At 40.6% G+C, this 19,970-nt stretch overlaps 1 protein-coding gene across 1 annotated transcript; it reads left to right on the top strand.

Annotated features, from left to right (window-relative positions):
• Window positions 1–18,569: 18,569 nt before the first annotated feature.
• Window positions 18,570–19,296, top strand: LOC126611920 (uncharacterized). Its single transcript, XM_050280231.1, has 2 exons — window positions 18,570–18,656; window positions 18,730–19,296. Exons 1-2 carry the CDS (start codon window positions 18,624–18,626, stop codon window positions 19,294–19,296), a joined length of 600 nt encoding a protein of 199 aa, XP_050136188.1. The 5' UTR covers window positions 18,570–18,623.
• The last annotated feature ends 674 nt before the right edge of the window (window positions 19,297–19,970 follow it).

Consider the following 19,970-nt stretch of genomic DNA (forward strand, 5'->3'; position numbering starts at 1 on the left):
GCCATGATGAAATGGTAGTACAGTACTACATAATAATTTCTCTGTGGTTAGGCTCAGTTTAACCTAAAATTAGGGGATAAACCAAACACTATTGAATCGGTTGTTTCACCTTGCTTAACGACATATGCAATGATATAACTAAAATTGTACTTAGAATCAAAACAACTTCAAACTAATATGATCACCATTTCTAGGGTTGTGAATTTTTGTGTCGAAATCCCGAAACCGACCCAAAAAGTCCCAAACTAACTATCAAAAAAACCGAAAATCCGCGAAATTTCGGTAACCGAAACAAAAAAAAATCCAAAAACTTCAGTATGGACATCGGTTACTCATAGCTTTATTTTTGAAGAGATTTTTCAGTGTGATCGTCACACGAGGCAATACACCACATGTCTTTATATTAGGGGTGGGCACTTGGAACCGAAAATCAAAACCGAAACACGAACCAAATCGAACCGCACGAACGGTTTGGTTTTGTGGTTTTGAAACCAAACCGCAAAATAGGAAACGGTTTGGTTTCGGTTTTGGCTTTTGAAAACCGCACCGAAACCGAAACTGCATAACTTTATTAAATGTTAAATTCTAATTGGTTATTTCATTGAGTCCATACATTTACTATGGACTCAACCTCATCATAATATTTCAACATAATATCTATCTTTTCTTTCTTCTAGTATGTACTGCTCAACTTTATTCATCTAAGCTTCTAACTCTCTCTCTCGGCCTCCCTTTCATTCCAGCTCCAAGCCTCTAGAGTTTAGGGTTGGGTTTTGAATCAAAAGGGGATTTAGTTTTTCGTTGGTTAGTCTTCGAATTTTCTTCGTTCATGAACATCAGAATGTCAGAATGTTATTGATTGGTAAATAAATTATTCATATGTATAAACCTGATAAATCAGAGTAAAATTGAATATGATTCAAGTTCACAAGTTTTGCAAAAACAAAAGACAAAATGTCATATGTGTTCCTAGATTAGTCGATATAATCCACTTCTTATTAGATTTAAGTATTAAATTTAGCAAATTAAGTATTAATTAGGCTTGTTGCTTAATGGAATGGCCATGCCTTGAAATTTCATTTTCTTTCAATTTTTATATAAAATGCGAATAATGGGTAGATACTAGATAGGTTTCTGCCCAGTATACACAATTACACACACCTACACGAATTGAATCCACCCCCTTGATTAAGGAGATGTTCACATTACTTAGGACTGCATGTTGATTTCAATCCCTGCATCATGATGTGAACTCTCTTGAACTTAAGATTGAATGTGTATTGCATGCTTGGTTGTTGACTACAATAAATAATGCTGCATTTGGGCTATCAAAGGACTTGTTTTTAATGTCAAAGGTTTAAACACCAAAACTTTTTTATTGAATTGGATGAAATGAGATCCAACTAGGTAACCATAATAGTTTTTTCAAACAATGAAACCAAGCCAAAACCGTTTAAAACCAAACAGAACCGAACCAAATGGTTTGGTTTCATTTCGGTTTTAGCCTCAAAACCGCACCGAACCAAACCGCAAAAACTTGTGGTTTTGGTTTTGGTTTCACTCAAAATCACACCAAACCGAACCATGCCCACCCTATAAATGGTGGGATATATGTGTTAAAATGTTAATAACTTAAAAGTTGTTGTGGTCTATTTAATCTAACAAGTTTAGGGTGGCCGGCGGCAAGGAGAAGAAGAGAGAGATGTGTTTGTAGAATTGTAGGGGAATGTGTGTGTTGTTATCCCTCATACATTGTGCCTTTATTTATAGTAATATAAGGAGAGAAGATATTCCTTCATCCCCAAGGAATACAAGATACAATAGGAAAGGATACAACAACAACAACAACAACAGATCCCCTAGCCCGGCGACTTGGGGGACTCCTACTACATGGTTTGTATCGCGCTTGACCAAGCCTGAAACTACAAGTAAGCTTCAAGTGAAATTGATACATTACCTTGTGCATCTCCACCAGTTACAGATACCACCCTTGGATGGATGAAGAGTACTTCCAGAGAAGATGCCACATCTACCTATGAGACAGATAAGGCAAGTCAAGACGATACCACACTCCGGTACTTAGAAGTTTCGTGGTTACGAGATCATTCTCCCACAATATTTCCTAATGTCATTTGTACTAAATCATTCACTTGTACTCACTAAAAGAGAGCTTGAACCTATGTACTTGTGTAAACCCTTCACAATTAATGAGAACTCCTCTATTCCGTGGACGTAGCCAATCTGGGTGAACCACGTACATCTTGTGTTTGCTTTCCTATCTCTATCCATTTATATACTTATCCACACTAATGATCGGAGCAATCTAGCGAAGATCACAAAAAGTGACCGTTTTCGCTACCTAGGATCTATCTTGCAAGAGAACGGAGAATTAGATGGAGATCTCAACCATAGAATACAAGCTGGATGGATGAAGTGTAAGAGTGCATCCGGCGTGTTGTGTGACCGTCGTAGGCCACTGAAGCTCAAGGGAAAATTTTATAGGACGACAATAAGGCCAGCGATGTTGTATGGCACAGAATGTTGGGCGGTGAAGCATCAACACGTACACAAAATGGGTGTAGCGAAGATGAGGATGCTTCGTGGGATGTATGGGCACACGATAAAGGATAAGATTAGGAATGAGGATATCCGAGGTAAAGTAGGAGTAGCCAAAATTGAAGGAAATATGAGAGAAAATCGGTTCCGGTGGTTTGGACATGTACAAAGAAGGCCTACTGACGCTCCGGTTCGAAAATGTGACTACGGGACAAAGGTTCAGGGCCGAAGGGGTAGAGGAAGACCTAGGAAAACTTTGGAAGAGACCCTAAGAAAAGACTTGAGTACTTGGATCTAACGGAGGACATGACACAAAACCGAGCGCAATGGCGTTCTAGGATTCATATAGCCGACCCCACTTAGTGGGAAAAGGATAATTAGAATAAAATCTAATCCTAGAATTTACACAATCACACTTAGACTAGGAATGTTTACAACACTCCCCCTTGAATGTGTAAATACTCGAGGTAGATTTAGCATCATGCAAAAGTTGAGGAAGTCAACTCATTGACACTGATTCTAAAGAACAATGCTTATTCTCAATAAGGTAGGAACTTGCATAAGTAGTAAGTCTCACTAAAAAACCCTAAGGCTATGGCAAAAACCCGAGTAAGGACAAAATCCATAGTCTAAGGAAAAATGCGTGAGAAATGCAAAAGTCCAAGAAATGTCTACGGGACGTCATCAGGGATATGACTAGCCCAATATGGGTGCCTCGTTAAAACCTAGTTAGGTAGCAAAAATCCAAAGGGAAAAATGCTCCTAATCGTAGGGAAAAAGAGTACATTAAGATCAAGCAAGTATCTACAGGATACTCCCCCTGAGTTTGACATAATTCCAAAGAGAAATAGCAAAGTTACAACTCAGAAAATTTAAGCATACCAATTCCATGAACAAGCTTTGGAAACGTCGTATTCGGCAGTGATTTAGTGAAGAGGTCGGCCAAATTGTCTTGTGAACGAATTTTCTTGACTTCAATCTTTTGATGTTCTTGTTGTTGATGTGAAGAGGTCGGCACAATGTGTTTGGTGTTGTCTCATTTGATGTAACCCTTCTTAAGCTGTTCGATATAAGTTGCATTGTCTTCAAAGATCGTCGTCGGGACATTAACGGCGGGGTAAAGATCGCAGGGGCTTCGAGTATGGTCCACTACTGCTCTCAACCAAAAACATTCTTCAGTTACTTCTTGTAAGGCGAGAATTTCAGCATGGTTAGACGAAGTGGAAATTAAGGTCTGTTTAGTTGACTTCCAAGATATTATGGTGCCTCCAACGGTAAAGGCATAACCCTTTTGAAAACGCGCTTTGTGCAGATCAGATAAGTATCCTGCGTCGGCATAACCAACAAGGCGAAAATCAACTTGAGGAGCATAGGGTGCGGCACCATTCGAGGATTCGTAGGGATAGAACAAGCCCAAATTCGTAGTACTCTTAAGGTAACAAAAGATGTCTTTCACGCTAGTTTAGTGTCTGCGTGTTGGTGTATTACTGTATCTTGCCAACAAATTAACAACGAAGGAGATGTCGGGTCTACTGCATTGAGTTAAGTACAATAAAGTGCCTATAGCAAACGAACGACCATAGGAGTACTCAAAGATTTCACTCTATCTCGAGACCGAGACAGTATCGAGTTTTACCGAGATCTTTCATTTCACATTCTGACTTTCGGTGCGCGGAAATTCTTGCGAGCTATTCAGGAGTTCCAATAAGATTCATGTCATCAACATATACTGCGACAATCGCAAATCTGGAATGTGACTTCTTAATGAACACACAAGGGCAAAGTTTGTTTTTCACATATCCCTGACTAGTAAATACTCACTCAGATGGTTATGCCACATTCTTCTCGATTGTTTCAAACCGTAGAGTGAACGCCTCAGCCGAATTGAGAGCGTGTTTCAGGGTTTGGAAATATTTGAACCAGTCAATGTAAGTCTTTCGGGAACTTTCATATAGATTTTCATCTCAAGATCCCCATAGAGATACACGGTTACTACGTCCATCAGCTGCATATCTAGTTTTTCGGAAACTACCAAACTAATAAGGTAGCGAAAAATAATCATATCCATAACGGGTGAATAAGTTTCATCATAGTCAATCCCAAGACGTTGTGAGAAGCCTTGTGCAACAAGACGAGCTTTGTAACACACAATTTAGTTATTCTCTTTACGTTTCCAAATGAAAACCCACTTGCAGCCAACGGGCTTCACATGTGGAGGAGCATGAGCTACAAGTCCAAACACTTTACGTTTCGCAAGCGAATCGAGTTCAACTTGGATTACTCGTTTCCAATTTGACCAATCAGTTCTACATCGACATTCATCAACGAAACACAGTTCAATGTCATCGCTGAACATGATCTCAGTAGCTACTGCAAATGCTAATGCATCGTCGACAAGCATCTCATTTCTACGCCACGTATAATCTAAGCTAGAATAATAAACTGAAATCTCACGATTCTCGGGAGGATGATTCGTCCATTCAAGGACTTTTCCATAATCTAGAATTTCCTCATGAGTTGGATAGAATGAATAAGCGATAGTCGGATTCACGGTAGGCTCTTCAAGACCTTTTGCCATGGTTTTTCTCTTCCATGGGTATGAATCTTTTGAACCAAGGGGTCTGCGACGATTTTGTATAGGGGCAGATGATTGGCTAGCTGCTAATGTACGTGGATCACCAAGATTGGTTTTCGGGGCTTCCACGACGGTAGTTCATCGTACATTTGGTACATCCATCTTTGCAGGCGTATTCGTAGCTGGAATGTGTGATCTTATGATGCGCGGTTGATCGGTGAAAGCATCTGGCATGTTTTGAGTTATGCTCTGAAGATCTAATATGCGCTGCACTTCAGTTTTAGACTGAGCGGTGCATGGATCTAAATGAGACAAAGTGGGAGTCGTCCACTATAATTCGCGTCGTTTTTCAGGAACATTAATGTTCTTATCTCCCCTAACGACGAGAAGATTATCTCATAGAAGTGACAATCCGCGAAATGAGTGGTAAACAGATCGCATGTCAAAGGTTCTAAGTAACGAATAATCGAAGGAGAATTATATCCAACATAGATTCTCATCCTTCGCTGAGACCCCATTTTTGTACGTAAAGGAGGCGAGATCGGCACATATACCGCACAACCAAAAATGCGCAGATGCGATATGTCGGGTTCGTATTCGGTAACTAACTGAAGGGCACTAAATGGTTGTGTCACAACAGGCCTCAGCATAACCAACTTTGATGCGTGCAATATTGCATGGCCCTAAGCAGCGATCGAAAGCTTGGTATGTATGGCCAACGATCGAGCAATCATTTGTAAGCACTTAATGAAAGCCTCTGCCAGGCCGTTCTGGGTGTGAACATGGGGTACATGATGTTCAACTTCAACCCCAACTGACATGCAATAGTCATCAAAAGTTTTAGATGTGAATAATGTAGCATTATCCAATCGAATAGATTTGATCAGATAATCAAGGTGGTGAACCCTGAGCTTGATAACCTAAGCCAACAGTTTGGAGAATGCAGCGTTCCCTGTGGACAACAAACACACGTGTGACCAACGTGTGGAAGTGTCAACCAATACCATAAAGTATCTAAATGGTCCACAAGGATGGTGAATCGGTCCACAAATGTCCCTCTGAATCCGTTGTAGAAAAATGGGAGGATTCAAACGAATCTTGCCATAAGAAGGCTTAGTAATAAGCTTTCCCATCGAACATGTTTGACATGCGATTCCTTGGATCAAACCTAAACTTCGGGTTAGTGGATGCCCATGTGAAGATTTGAGGATACGGCGCATCCCTATTTGTCTAGGATGTCCTAAACAATCATGTCAAAGTGTAATTTCGTGCTCAGTCTCAGTAGTAAGGCCAGCCACATAGTAGCATTCAATGGGGCGTATGGTCGTAGTATACAAACCACTCAGGATACGCTCCATCTTCTCTAGAATACGCTTCTGGCCATATTCGTAGGAAGTTATGCACAGAAATTCAACTCTGTTTTCTACGTGGGTTTTAGCGTGGTAATTGTTATCTCTAATGTCATTGAAACTTAACAACGTTCTTCCAGAATGTGGAGAATATAGTGCCTCAGAAAAGATCAAGATTGTACCATTAGACAACATTATATGTGTCTTACCGTCTCCTTTTATCAGGTTGAATGGGCTTGAGAGGGTTGTCAGAGGTGCATTCTTAGTTATGAAATTAGTGAAATAGATGCGTTCACGCAAAACTGTGTGCGTAGTTGCACTATCTGCTAGACAATTAACTTTCCCACTAGTTATACCTAGAATGAAAAATTAATTTGAATCGGTCACATGCATAAAAGTTTTATAAAAAAAACAAGTATCAATTCAAAATAATTTCATTTATTCAAGGATTAAAAACTTAATATCCAAAACAAATCACCAACTAATAATCCAAACATAAAGGAAAATTATTCAAAACTTAACCAAAAACAAAGGCCACTAGGTGGAATTTGGCCCCAATTATCTTATTTCAACTAAAAATAAGTTTATGTCTAAGATTCTAATCTTCCATAGGGGTGTTTAGGGGTTGGAAATTTTACCATAAACAAATTTACTGACTGAACCATACCGGTCGGCTTATAATAGTATGGTATAATTTTGTCATTTTTTCATAATTGGTTGACATTTTACCGAACCGACAATTAATGGCATGGCTTTGGTAATTGATTTTGTATGCCGGCGGTATGCCATACCTACCAATATATATTTTTCTATTTAGATATTTTAGGTATTTTTTACATGCTTAACTTCTCCCTATTACTATAAGTCAGAATCTGATTGTCCATACTCTGTGCCGCAAGCTAATTGGAATAATGGGGCAACGAAATTGATGACATGGAATGCATGTGAGGCTCATTAATATACTTAATAACCACAGGGATCCCAAACTCCCATAAGCAAAGCGACTTGTCATCATTGGAAGTAACAAACCTACGGTTATTGTCCACAAATGTAATCGTAATCACAGCACCCAAATGTTGATCATACTTTTGCAAACCTACAGTTATTATCCACACTTTCCTTATTTGCAAACCATCGGTTGTGCCATTTACCAACCGAACCAACCAATAATTTTGGCTGACCCGATTTTTGGCAACTGCAAAAAGACAGTTGGCTAGCAGTAATTGATTTTCGATAATTATGTATATGTGGCTGGCAGGTGGTACAAGGAATTGGGCACGATTTGTCAACCGAACCCAACCTTAAGGGTGGTATCCTCTTGAAAATCAGAAACCTTCATCTTTGTAGTCTCCGATTTGTCCACTTGCATGAAGTTTGATTCAAACTTCTTACGACGAAAATGATATTCATCTATAACCTTCTTGAAAGCTCGGCAAACACGAGACCAATGGTCCTTTAAACCACAACGATAACATATGTCTGCATCCATGGTTTCAAGTGCTTTGCCCTTGTTCTTGAAGTTTGGGGCCTTAGGAGTGAGGTTTGGGCGCTTATGGGCTTTGTTTCCTCCCTTGGATGGGCCTTGACTCTATTGACCTGGGTGGGATGGCTTCTGGCCACCCCTACCACGACCCCTTTGGTGTTTTGGGAGTTAGTTATTGCTATAATGTGCTTCAGGCATAGCAGTCGCCCCAGTAGGTCGAGTTTGATAATTCTTCATCAATAGCTGGTTCTACTTTTCAGTGAGAAGTAAAACAGAGATCAAATCTGAGAACTTAGTGAACTTCTGAGCTCTATATTGTTGTTGTAGGACAATATTAGAAGCAGAGAAGGTCGAATAGGTCTTCTCCAGAAGATCTTTTTCAGTCAAAGTTTCATTGCAAAACTTGAGAAGTGATCGGATTCGACAAACTTCAGAATTATATCAATTCACAGGCTTAAAGTCTTGGAAGCGCAAGTGCTGCCAGTCGTGTCTTGCTTCAGGCAAGAATATGTCCTTTTGGTGATCAAAACGATCAGCCAAAGCGACCTGTAATGCACGTGGATCCTCCTTAACAAGATATTCAGTTTACAGAGCGTCATGAATATGTCTTCGGATGAAGATCATAGCAGTGGCTATTTTAGCTTAGCCAACAGGCGCGTCCGTTGTTTCTTCAATGGAAGGACGCAAGTTCTTTGCAGTGAGGTGGAGCTTCATATCTTAGACGCATTTGAGGTAGTTCCTTCCAGAGACCTCTAAAGCGATGAAATATAGTTTGTTCAAAGTTGACATGTTCCTATCACAAAATAGATGGACAAGATATGGTTAGTGTAATGGAGAAAAAATCAATCCATTCATCTACGAGTAGAACATATAGGTTCTAATAGACATAATTTGGTTTAATTTTGCATGAAAAACTTCGGGTTTTCATGGGTGATGTGTTTAAATGAAAAACTTCAGGTTTTCAAACAAGGCATGTTTATAAGAAACTTCAGGTTTCAAAATAATTATGAACTTCAGGTTCATATATTGTTGCAAGCAAACACAAATATATATGCAAACAAATATGCAACGAGAATATGCAAAAATATAATTTCAGGTTTATAATTATAATTAAATTTTAATTATAATTAAATTTTAATTATTTGGATTTCGGGCCAAATTAAAGTGTGGGTGAAAAAATATAAAACCCATTGGGCCTAAAATAATTAGGTGAAGAAAACTCGGGGCCCAAAAGAAATGCAAAAGCCCACGGGGTGGCTTAATAAAATTTGTGCCATGCACTCCAGGTCAAGAATGGGCTGGATTTGGACTCGAGTGTAGGCTACAGGCCTACAGGGAGGACGGGACAATGAGGGTGGGTTGCTGTAGGCAAGCCCAAGGAATACAAGATACAATAGGAAATGATAACTAGAATACAATCTAATCTATGATTTACACAATTACACTTAGACTAGGAATGTTTACAACAAAAATTAAAAATTTCCACCATTTATATAAAAACACGTGGTGTACCATCTGTATTCCCAACACAACTAAAAATTTCTCATATTTTTGGTAATACCGAAGAATTCTAGCCATTGGATTGGTCGAGATTAAAATCCAAACGTTCGTTTTAATAAAGACCCAGACTATTTTCTCTCCTCTTCTCGAACTCAGCCCCTTGTCCCTCTCGACTTCCACTCTCTCGTCTATGACCTAGTTTGGGAGTGAGGTGCTTAAAAAAAAAGCACCCATGAAAAAAAGCTGTGAGGGTTTTAGGTGTTTGGTAAACTGAAAAAAAAGGGCTTATTTTGGAAGCTGCTGTGAGAATAAGCTTAAATCAAAGGAAAAAACTGAAGCTGCTATTTGTAGCTTTGGAAAACTGGTTTTTTTTCAAAGCACTCGAAGTTATAGTGCTTCTTTAATGAAAAGACCCACTATTAGACTGCTTTTTTTTTCCAAAAGCACTTTTACAAAAAAGTTTACCAAACACTCTGCTGATTTATTTCACAGCCGCTTATTCTCACAGCACAGCTGCTTATTCTCACAGCAGCTTTTTTTCAAAGCACAACAATACCAAACCAGCCCTATGTCTCTAACCTTTCCTCGTGCTAAACACTGCGCACCCACCACTCTCTCGTCTTCACTCGCCCATCATTCCACCACCATTACAGCCATTTTTCAACGAGCCAGGAACTCCACATAAGATTGATAGCTGGTGTACCAGAGCAATAAGAGATGGACACATAACTTTTAATATTTTTTCTTTAAATACATATGAACACATAATCGAAAACCAAGAAAACTTCCATCAAACGTTAAGCATTCACCACCTCTTCCCTTTCCACCGTCGATGGCATTGTCGGACCCACCCCAAATCCCGACGACATCATCGGAATATAAACCCTTGCCGGCTTCTTCCTCTTTAGCTACATCATCGGATTCCCTAGACCCGAACGCGACAACCCGATCGGCGGCTCCAAGATCTAAATCATAAAAACTCTGTCAAACTGCCATCCATGATGAATACCCGTCCGTCCTTGGTTTCATCCTTGCTCCGATGGCCTTCCACTACTCTTTTATGGAGACACCAATCAGTTAAGAAATTAAAGGAAAAAAAAAATTGCATTTTCTTAAAAAATCACTGCAATCTACCTCCATGTATTCCTCTTAAACCCAAAAACATTCATACTATGCATAAATTCATGAATGTTTGAAATTGTGAAAAACCCAGCTCAAAAAAAATTAAAAAATTCGAGCAAAAGGGGTGTATTCAATTGGGATTTTGAGGAATTTTAATTCTTTTAATGAATCTAGGAGTATCCAATCAGGAATTTAAGTGATTCTCTAACATTCAATGTGTATTCAATCAGGATTTTAAGATAGTTTATGAAAATCCTTAGAAATCTGGGTGTATTCAATTAGGATTTTAAAGAAGTTTATCACATTACAGGTGTATTCAATTAGAATTTGATTTTAAAGAATTTGAGAAAATTGAGGAATTAGAGGGAACTGGAGAGATTTCGTAGTGTATTTTGAGCATCCACAAATCTCACCTCTCCCCAAGAGATTTCGAGGGAATTGAATCAAAATTTTACATGGAATCTCTACAAATCAATTAAACTCCATAAAAATCCATGGATTTATAAATCTATTAAAATCTCTCAAATTCTTAATTGAATACACCCTCCTAAAAGGATTTGAGAAGAACTATGCAGAAGCCATGACGACCGTTATCTTCTCAGTTATCAAGCCCACCGTTTTGGAAGTCACATAAATTGTTTTAATTGAAAAAGAAAGCAGGCCACATGCCTGCCTGTAATTGGCTTGGTACTCCAGGTCAGGAAAAATTTCTCCTATTTTTCCTCCACCGCCAAAATTAAAATCTTGGATTGGATGAACCTCAACCCCCATAATCAAGGCTATTACATCTAGGTAAGTGTTACCCATTGTGAAGTTTCAAATTAGGTTTTTTTTTCCTTCGAATTAGGGGATTGCTTTCAGAATTTGTGAATAGTGATTGTGAACTCTTAGTTATAGCGTTGTTGGTCGAAATATGGACTACCCAACCGCAATTCACAGTAAATTAACGTTGTCGACTTGAGTACTATAACCCTAATGATTTGATTTTGTTTTGAGCATAGTCACACGCACAACACATAATGAGCTAAACTACAAGACGTAAGTGCATATTATTTTCCTTTTCCTAATTCATTTAGGGTACCAATCGAGTGCTCATGCACGCAACTGGTTTCAAGGAGACATACTCTAGCATTTCTCCTTGTATTCAGGAATAGTAGAAGCCGCTCTTTTTCAGTAAAATGTTAACGTTCGGTGGTTGAAACTTGAAAGTCTGAATTCGATGAGTTACATCCATGACAATGTTTTGTCATAGTCTTGTCTTCTCTATTATTGCGGATCATGGACATAGACAAACTCGCAGGTGCTAAATGACAAGGGAACAAAAGCAGGTCGACAACCAGTTCAGAAAATTAACTCGAATTACCTCTTCAATACTCATACAGAAAGAAAAGCAATACTCATATCGCTTGTACTAATCTATATAGTATTCAACCAGATAGTTCTCTACTTACTATTTGTACCAATGATATACTATAGTTCGGACCAAAATGGTGTCGCTTTACGGTTTAGGGTTTACATTAAAAATAGATTCAAACGTAGATGTAAACATCTACCCTGCCTTTATCTCCAGATATTACTCCTTTCAATATTTTCACAACCCTCACATCGATTAGGTGATAAAACATAAATTGCCATGTATGTGCAAATGTCATCCTCATTAGTAAGTGTCATTTCGGCTATGTTTGGATGAGGATTTTTCAAGTTATAAGGGATTGATGTCAAGTTATGAAGTAAGAGGTCATAAAATGTTATATACAAGGAATTAGAAAAGCTCTCTACCAGCATTACAGTTTAACAAAGGCATGTGAGAGGGATTTGTACATGACACCTCCCATTGGTCCCAAGTAGGCATTAGCAAATCCCTCTCGTATGCCTATTTAATGTTGATGGAGGGTTTACCCGAACGCTTCTATGTTTCATTTTGCGGCTCATTTCTCAATAACTTGACATCAATCCCTTGAAACTTGAAAACTCTTATTCAAATACAGCCTTCGGGTTTTGAAAGCTCAGAACAAAATAGTTACGACAACTCCTTCATTTTGAGTCACTAGTTATCAAATCCAGCTAAATAATTGCTTCAGGTTCTAAGCTACGTAATTGAATCAACAAACATGATACGTTACCGAAACCTCTTTGACAATGCAAGGAGAGTTTCATAGTCTCATATAGCAAAATAAATCAACACGCTTGGGCCGAAACTTGATTGCGGTATTATATTCCTGATTTGTAGAATTGCCTTTGCGTAATTAGGTTTTATCACTGTTCTTGTTATACACAGAGTTGTAACCATATTGGTACCTCTTCACGCATTAAAAACTCCCACATGTTCACTCTTGCTTGAGCATTCAGTTTGACTTGGTACCAGATCAATGTATTGGTCCCTTGATCAATGTACCAATTTGGTGGCTCCATGTATGATGTCCTGAAAATGGTGTTTCCTTCATGTCTCCTTCTTTATTTATTTGACACGTGTACCACCACTTAACTCTAACCTAACTATGTTAACTTTTACTAAACTGTAAAATTAAAGGCACCATAGCTGGTGAAACCTTTCAGCATCCTAAGAAACCCTTCAACATCCTCCCCCAATCTATCACCGCAGCCACCAAACCCAATCTCTCCACCATGCATTTCGGCCACGAGATGGATCGATTAGATTAAATATTCTCAATCTATCGCCGCAGCCACCAACCCCAACCCTTCAGCATCCTCCCCCAATCGATCGATATGATATTCTCAAATTTCAAACTTCACACACTGTTTGTTGGCTATGACGAGATGGATTGATCACATACCGACCGATTAGATATCCCAAATTTCAAATTTCAACTTCACACGTGTTGACGAGAGTACGAGAATTTGAAAAGAGAGGAGGGAAAGGAAAGAAAGCTTTGCTGCTGTGAGGAGCAGCATCGGCAGCGATGGGGTGGTGTCACTGGTGTGGTTGCAGTGGTCAACGACAATGGGATTCTGTAGTTGCAGTGGATAGTTATTGAATAGGTTTTTATTTTCTTTAATTTATAATTTTTCAATTAGTTTATAAAAAATTTGTTTGTACTATATATTGGGCTTTAGTATTTTAGCCTCATAACCTAGCCCATTATGTATGTAGGAGGTGAAGGAAACCCTTATTCTATAAAAGGGATCCTTCACCCTCATTGGAAGGGGATAGACATATAGCAAAGGGAAGCACAGAGGGCAGCACACAGAGAGCTCCCTTCCTTGTCCATTGTAATCCACACATTTACATAGTGAAACGGAATCGACACCAGTGTGGACGTAACCCAACTTGGGTGAACCATGATATATCTTTGTGTTCTCATGCGTTTGTGTGATTCATGGTCGGATTTACGTTAGTTAAAGATCGACCCGATTTTGTGCATCAACAAAATTAACAGTGTTAACATTGGTGTTAAATTAATAGACAAATGTCAAAAAATTAAGAACGAGACACAAATGAGACATCAAATTTGAGACAACAGATCCCTGGCCCAATTTGGTACCCTTATATTTGTTTGTTATGGTCAATGAAATACTGCTATCGTTTCTTGTCATAAAAAAATAAAAAATAAAAACTTGGTATAAGACCAAGGTATATATTACCCTTATATTTGTTTGTCATGGTCAATGAAACACTGCTATTGTTTCTTATCATAATAAAAAAAAAACAAAAAAAAACTTGGTATAGGAGCAAGGTATATATTCTCCCCCGTTCTAAGTAATGTATTCTCCTCATTCTAATTAAGCAAGGTAATTCAGTCAACATTGTGTTATGCATATATATCTCTTTGCGTTGCAGGATGTTCGTCGCAGGAATCTCCTGGCGGACGAGCACACAGCTCCCCTGGGAGAATGGCGTCGGTTGAGGGTATCTGTCGTACTTCTGCTTTCTTCTCGGGCTCGCTCGGGCAAGCCTTTGTCGGGCAGATCTTGGTCGGGCAAGGCTCGTCGGGCAGTTCTGAAAGAGAAGGGCAGAGTTAATTTGAAAGGGTGCCTTTGTGGGGCCTTAGGTGTAGGCCTTAAGGCTCACAATCAAGATTAACTTTGTCGTGCTCAGGCGTGCCACTGCCATCTTCAGTATGGCAGATGTTGAATGAGTGTTTAAGCTTTGATTGAATATGTATACGCCCGAGAAACCAAGTTAGATATAACAGGTGCCTTTGTGAGGCCTTAGGTATAGGCCTTGAGGCTTCCTGTCAAACTAAACCAGCGCTTGGATGTATCATATTTGGTCTTTTATGGTTGCCAGAGTCTTATCACTATTATACCTTTGATTATCTGAATCCAAGAGGTAGGACGAACCCAAATGAGTGCCTTTGTAGGGCCTTAGGTATAGGCCTTGAGGCTTCCCATCAGAGTTAATCCTTATACTTGGACCAACTAGACCGCAACATGAAATGAAGCTAAATAGATGCCTTCGCGGGGCCTTAGGTGTAGGCCTTGAGGCTTTCTATCAAAATTCACTCCAAGCTTAAACCTTTTCTACGAATCAAGATATAATAGCAACAAAACGGAGAAATAGATTGATTACTTGCGCCCCAAGTAACTTCGGACTTCTCGCTTATCAAGGATTGTCGTGGATGGGTTGAGTCCACATAGAGTTCTTTTTTATGCCTTGAGGCCAAGGACTTTTAAACTGATCTTTAAATTACATGCCCGCGGGCTTAAGACTTAGATCTGATTTGAACTCTGACGCGATTCAGATCGGATTCAAGTGATGAAAACTTATTTTCATTATGACTTTGCTAGAAATAACTTGTATATAACTGGGAATATATAACATGTTATTGTGCTTTTAAAAGAAAGAAAAGACAAAGACAGAGCAAAGATAGTCGGGTAAGTTTGAACCTTATCGGCCAAGGTTGAACTTCTTACAAAATCTATCTTTGTGGCTCTGTCAGAGGTCTGAAAGCTTTTAGAGGGGTTGACGGGGGAGAAGAGGATACAAAATGAATCGATACCACCATGAACAAGGTAGCAGAGCTATTACAGGGGTTTGGGAAGGTTTATCCCGAATGGGATGAAGGCTTGTGCTGACTACAGCTTCGTTGAAGGCAAATCTGGCTTGAGCAGAGTTTTGGCTTTTGTTTGTTTGTTTGAGTGTTCTTAATTCTGTCTTCTCTTCCTCCTTTTATAGACGACTTCAGCTTGGGTTCCTGTAGCAATAGCGGTGCCCGAATGCGGTTTGGTGATGACTCACTAGCTTTTTTACATGAATGCCACCAATAAAGTACTTTATTGGGCTGTGTAGTGACTGAATAGCCTATTCCCTGTGGTCTTTGAGCAGGTAAGCGGGTGGCCTTTGTAACTTGTGCCCAGCCGAAAGCCTCTTTCCTGCCTCCTAAGTTTTCCTCTGGGCCTTGGGTTTGGGCCGACTTTCTCTTTGGCCCAAAGTTCAGATTTTATCCCAAACAGTGCCCCCTTCAATTGATGTTAAGGTTGGGATCCCAAGCGCCAATATTAATTGAAAGAGACCCCTGTTTTAAACCCTTAGAACTCTTAGACCCCTTGTAAGTGAACTTCTCCGTTCTCTGTGTTTCGTAAAAAGAAAACCTTCTCTGATACAACAAAACTTCCCCAATTCTTCCATCATTTCTTTCTCGTTGTCCGACGAGGTTGCATCTTTACCGTTCTCCTTGTTTTTCTTCCCCACGGCCTTCATTAAATGGCCTCAGGATCCGGCCAAACCCTACCATCCTACGAGTCTGGTGAAGGAATTGCTACTCTACGCCGTCTGCTCAACGGGCTGCATCGTCCGCGGGCAGGTCTGCATTCTGAACTCTTCTTTGAGATGCATGGGGTTCAATCTTTGGGTCCTGCCTGGATTTCTCGGGTTCCCTCAGTAGTAGAAAGTAATATGCCTAGGGGAAACTGGTTTACCCCAAATCCTTATTTGGCCGACTCGGGCATTTCTTCTTCTAAGTGGTCTTTTCATCGTCGAGGCTTTCCCTTGATGAATGATCTTGCCTGGGCCCAGTGGATTGACGAATTGGAACCTTTCTTCAAGCAGAAATGGATGAGTAACGGCATCTACAAACTGATTATGCTTTCGAAGATTTCAATTACCCCTAAGCCCGAATTGCTTGCTTCTGCCCTCCTCTTTTGGAATACGGGCACAAACACCTTCGATTTCCGTATGGGTCCCATGTCTCCCACCATTCTTGATATGGCCCAAGTCTTCGGGTTGAGGCCATCGGGCAGGGTGATAGATGTTACTCAAGATTGGATTCCATCCTCTACCACCGGGGGCTCAAGTTCTTCCACCTACTTCCTTCCTCTCAGCTATAACTCAGTTACTTTCAAAAGTTATGGGACCTCCTTTAAAGGATTCATCCCTTTTGTCAAGAAGAACTTCGGGGCAGGCTCTCCTCAAGCCGACAAAGATCAAGAGCATATGTACTTTCTTCTTTACTGGCTTAACAAGCACGTCTTCCCCAACAAATCCAAGGGGGTACGGGTAGAATGGATCCCCTTGGTAGAGGTTCTTCACAATTTTGATGACGTTGCCACAGGTCCATTCCTTCTCTCCCATCTCTATCACCTTCTTTTTGACATGACCCGGGATGAGCCCTTTGAGACCAATTTGAACGGCCCCATCTGGATGATACAGATTTGGCTACAATGGTATTTTCCAGAATTACGGGCTATCAATCTAGAGTTTCCAGAGGGTGTGGCTCATGCCCGAATCCTGGCTGAAGCTCCTCCTGTAGATCATTCCACCTTTGCATGCTTCTACTTTTTCCGAGTCTGCAGGACTCGGTCAGACTTAGAATGGGGTGCATCGGTCTTGAGGAGATATCCTTGGTTTTCTGACCAAGCCTTCCAAGATGCCCCTGGTGAGGATGCTGCTCCCTTCTGCAGGGAAAAGTTTATCAGCTGTATTCAGCCAAGAGACTTGGCCTGGGGGGTCCGGGGAAATCGGTATGATCGAGGCTTGGAGGTGTATCATCCTAACTTCTGCAGCAGGCAGTTAGGATTTAGGCAATCCATACCTGTCCCATTCTTCGACTCCATCCATTGTGGCACTTCATTTCGGTTACAGACTCCTTCTGAAGCAATATTTCGAGCTACCCGCCGTAGTTTGGACGTGATGAGCCAAGCAGCCCGACATTCCGTTGTTCTTAATTTCGAATGTACCTCGCCGTTTTCCTCTTGGTGGGAGGAAAGGTGGACTAGAAAATACGGAGGAGATTTGAAAGTGAACCACGATCGTATTTTTAGCCAGCTTTCTCTTAAATCATATCCTAGCTCGGGTGAGCTTGCAAATTGGAAAGATATGATCCAAGAGAAAAACCGATTACTCCTAATAGGTGACTTTCTTCCCACCCGATTTTGCTTTCCTTGTTGTTTACTTTCCTCACTCTTACCTGTTTCTGCAGCTTCAGTTGATACTGAATCCGAAGCCATCGAATCAGAGAATGATTATGCTGATGCCGCGGTTCTTCATGGTGCTGCAGCAGAAGCTGAAAGGCGGGAAGCCGGGGAAGGGACAGACGTCTCAGAATCTCTTGGGAATTCAGGAGCCGAAGAAACAATTAAAGAAATAGCCAAAGATACGACCAAAGCATCTAAACGAAAGAGGGTAGCCATAACTAAAACCACAATCTCTGATCCGGCACTTCCTTTGGCAACCACACGACCAATTCTTACCCGAAAGAGTAAGCGGGCAAGAGTCACCGTGCCTCCTAAACCAGCAGCCCCATCTGCTCCTGTTTCTGAAACGGGTAAAGAGACAGAACAATCTTCCAGTGAGTCTCTCCTCTTCTGGATTAAATGGCTACCTTTCTCCCTTATCTGATTATCCCTTTATCACTTAACAGGACCTCAAGCTTCTAAAAGGTCAACCCTTGCTTCTGAGAAGGAATCACGAAGGGCTGCTACGCTTAAAGAGGTATGACTTCTATCTTTATACTTTCTTATTTTCAAACCTTTCTGAATTTTGAATAATTTGGCTTAGGCTATAAGGAAAGAAAGTCTTTCTCCACAACCTGCCCTAGATGCAACCCCTTCTTCTCAATTTGATCCTTCCACAGGAATCATGTTGCATTTTGTGGATGAGGATGATACTTTGGTGAGTTACTCTTTCTTTTCATTTCAACTTTGCACATTGCTACCCAAGTAACTCCTATCCATGTTCTTTGCAGCCATCTTCGGGATATGAACCCCTTTCCCCGTCAGTGGCCTTGGATAAAGAACCCATAGTTCCTGAGATCCCTGTAGCTTTAGACACAACTATTTCGCAAGCGCTTACTCGCCAGACGGTCGATGAACCTCCTGCTTCCTCTCAAGATCAACCTCAGGTGCTGGAATATTTTCTTCTTGTTTCTTCCTCTGGTGACCTTTTGCTGATCATCACTACTTTCTTCGGATACAACCAGGATGTAGGCACAGGTTCAGGCACAACTTTCCCATCTGTCGCTGGTGGTGAAAAATCTTCACCTCGACAAAGAGTTAGTGCATTCTCTGGTGAAACCCCGGGGTTAAGTCAGGTAACTATCTTCTCTCCAAAGCCTTTTTGTTTTGACTTGTGTATAGTTCATCTTGTCCTGATCCTGAAGTTTTGTAGCGAGCTTCCCCAAAAGAAACTTCCCCTCCTCCAATGGCCCGTAATAACCCAAGGTGCTTTCAACCTCCTTCTTCCTCTAGAGATGTTGACACCTCCCTGTCTAGAGATGAACCGATTGAACAAACAGAAATTGCCCATTCCATAGGCATTATCTCACCAGAAGAAACTGTTATGCCGGACCCTTCTCCTTCCTCCTCTGATCCTGCCAAGTTGCCCAAACTCTTCGAAGCACTCGGGCGACTTGAGACGCGGTTGAAGTCTTCAAAGCAGGCTTCAACAAAATCAATGTCTTCGGAGCAACAACAAATCTTTCAAACATGGGCAAAGAAAGAATTCACTGCATCATTTAGCCTCAAGGCTCTCTGTGACCTCGAGAGAGTCATTACTGAGTTCTTTAAAAACAATCGCTTATCCAAGCCTCAGTATGATTCTTTCCTTTCTTTCTTTGAAAACTTGAGGGCCCTCAGGGAGCAACATCAGAGAGCAGACCGGCTGGCTAACCGGGCAAAATGCTTCATAGAGAGAGAATCGAGCTCCTCTACCCAAGTTAGTCGGCTGATGGAAGAGAGTATGCAGACCAAAGAACGGATTGAAGTTGTTTCTTCTGAAATTCAGAAGTTGGAGAGACAACTGATGATCCTTAAGGCGGAGCAAACAACTCTTCTGGATAACCTTGAGCAACAGATCGAAGGGGTGGAAAAAGCGACTTCAGAGTTAGAGCAAACCAAGTCTGAACTTGTAAACAGCCATACTGTCTTGGCTGAACCAAATAGGATTTTTACCATCATGCGAACATACCATTCTAGAATAATCACCTTG

This window comes from Malus sylvestris, chromosome 17 (genome assembly GCF_916048215.2).
Source record: "Malus sylvestris chromosome 17, drMalSylv7.2, whole genome shotgun sequence".
Classification (NCBI taxonomy): domain Eukaryota; kingdom Viridiplantae; phylum Streptophyta; class Magnoliopsida; order Rosales; family Rosaceae; genus Malus; species Malus sylvestris.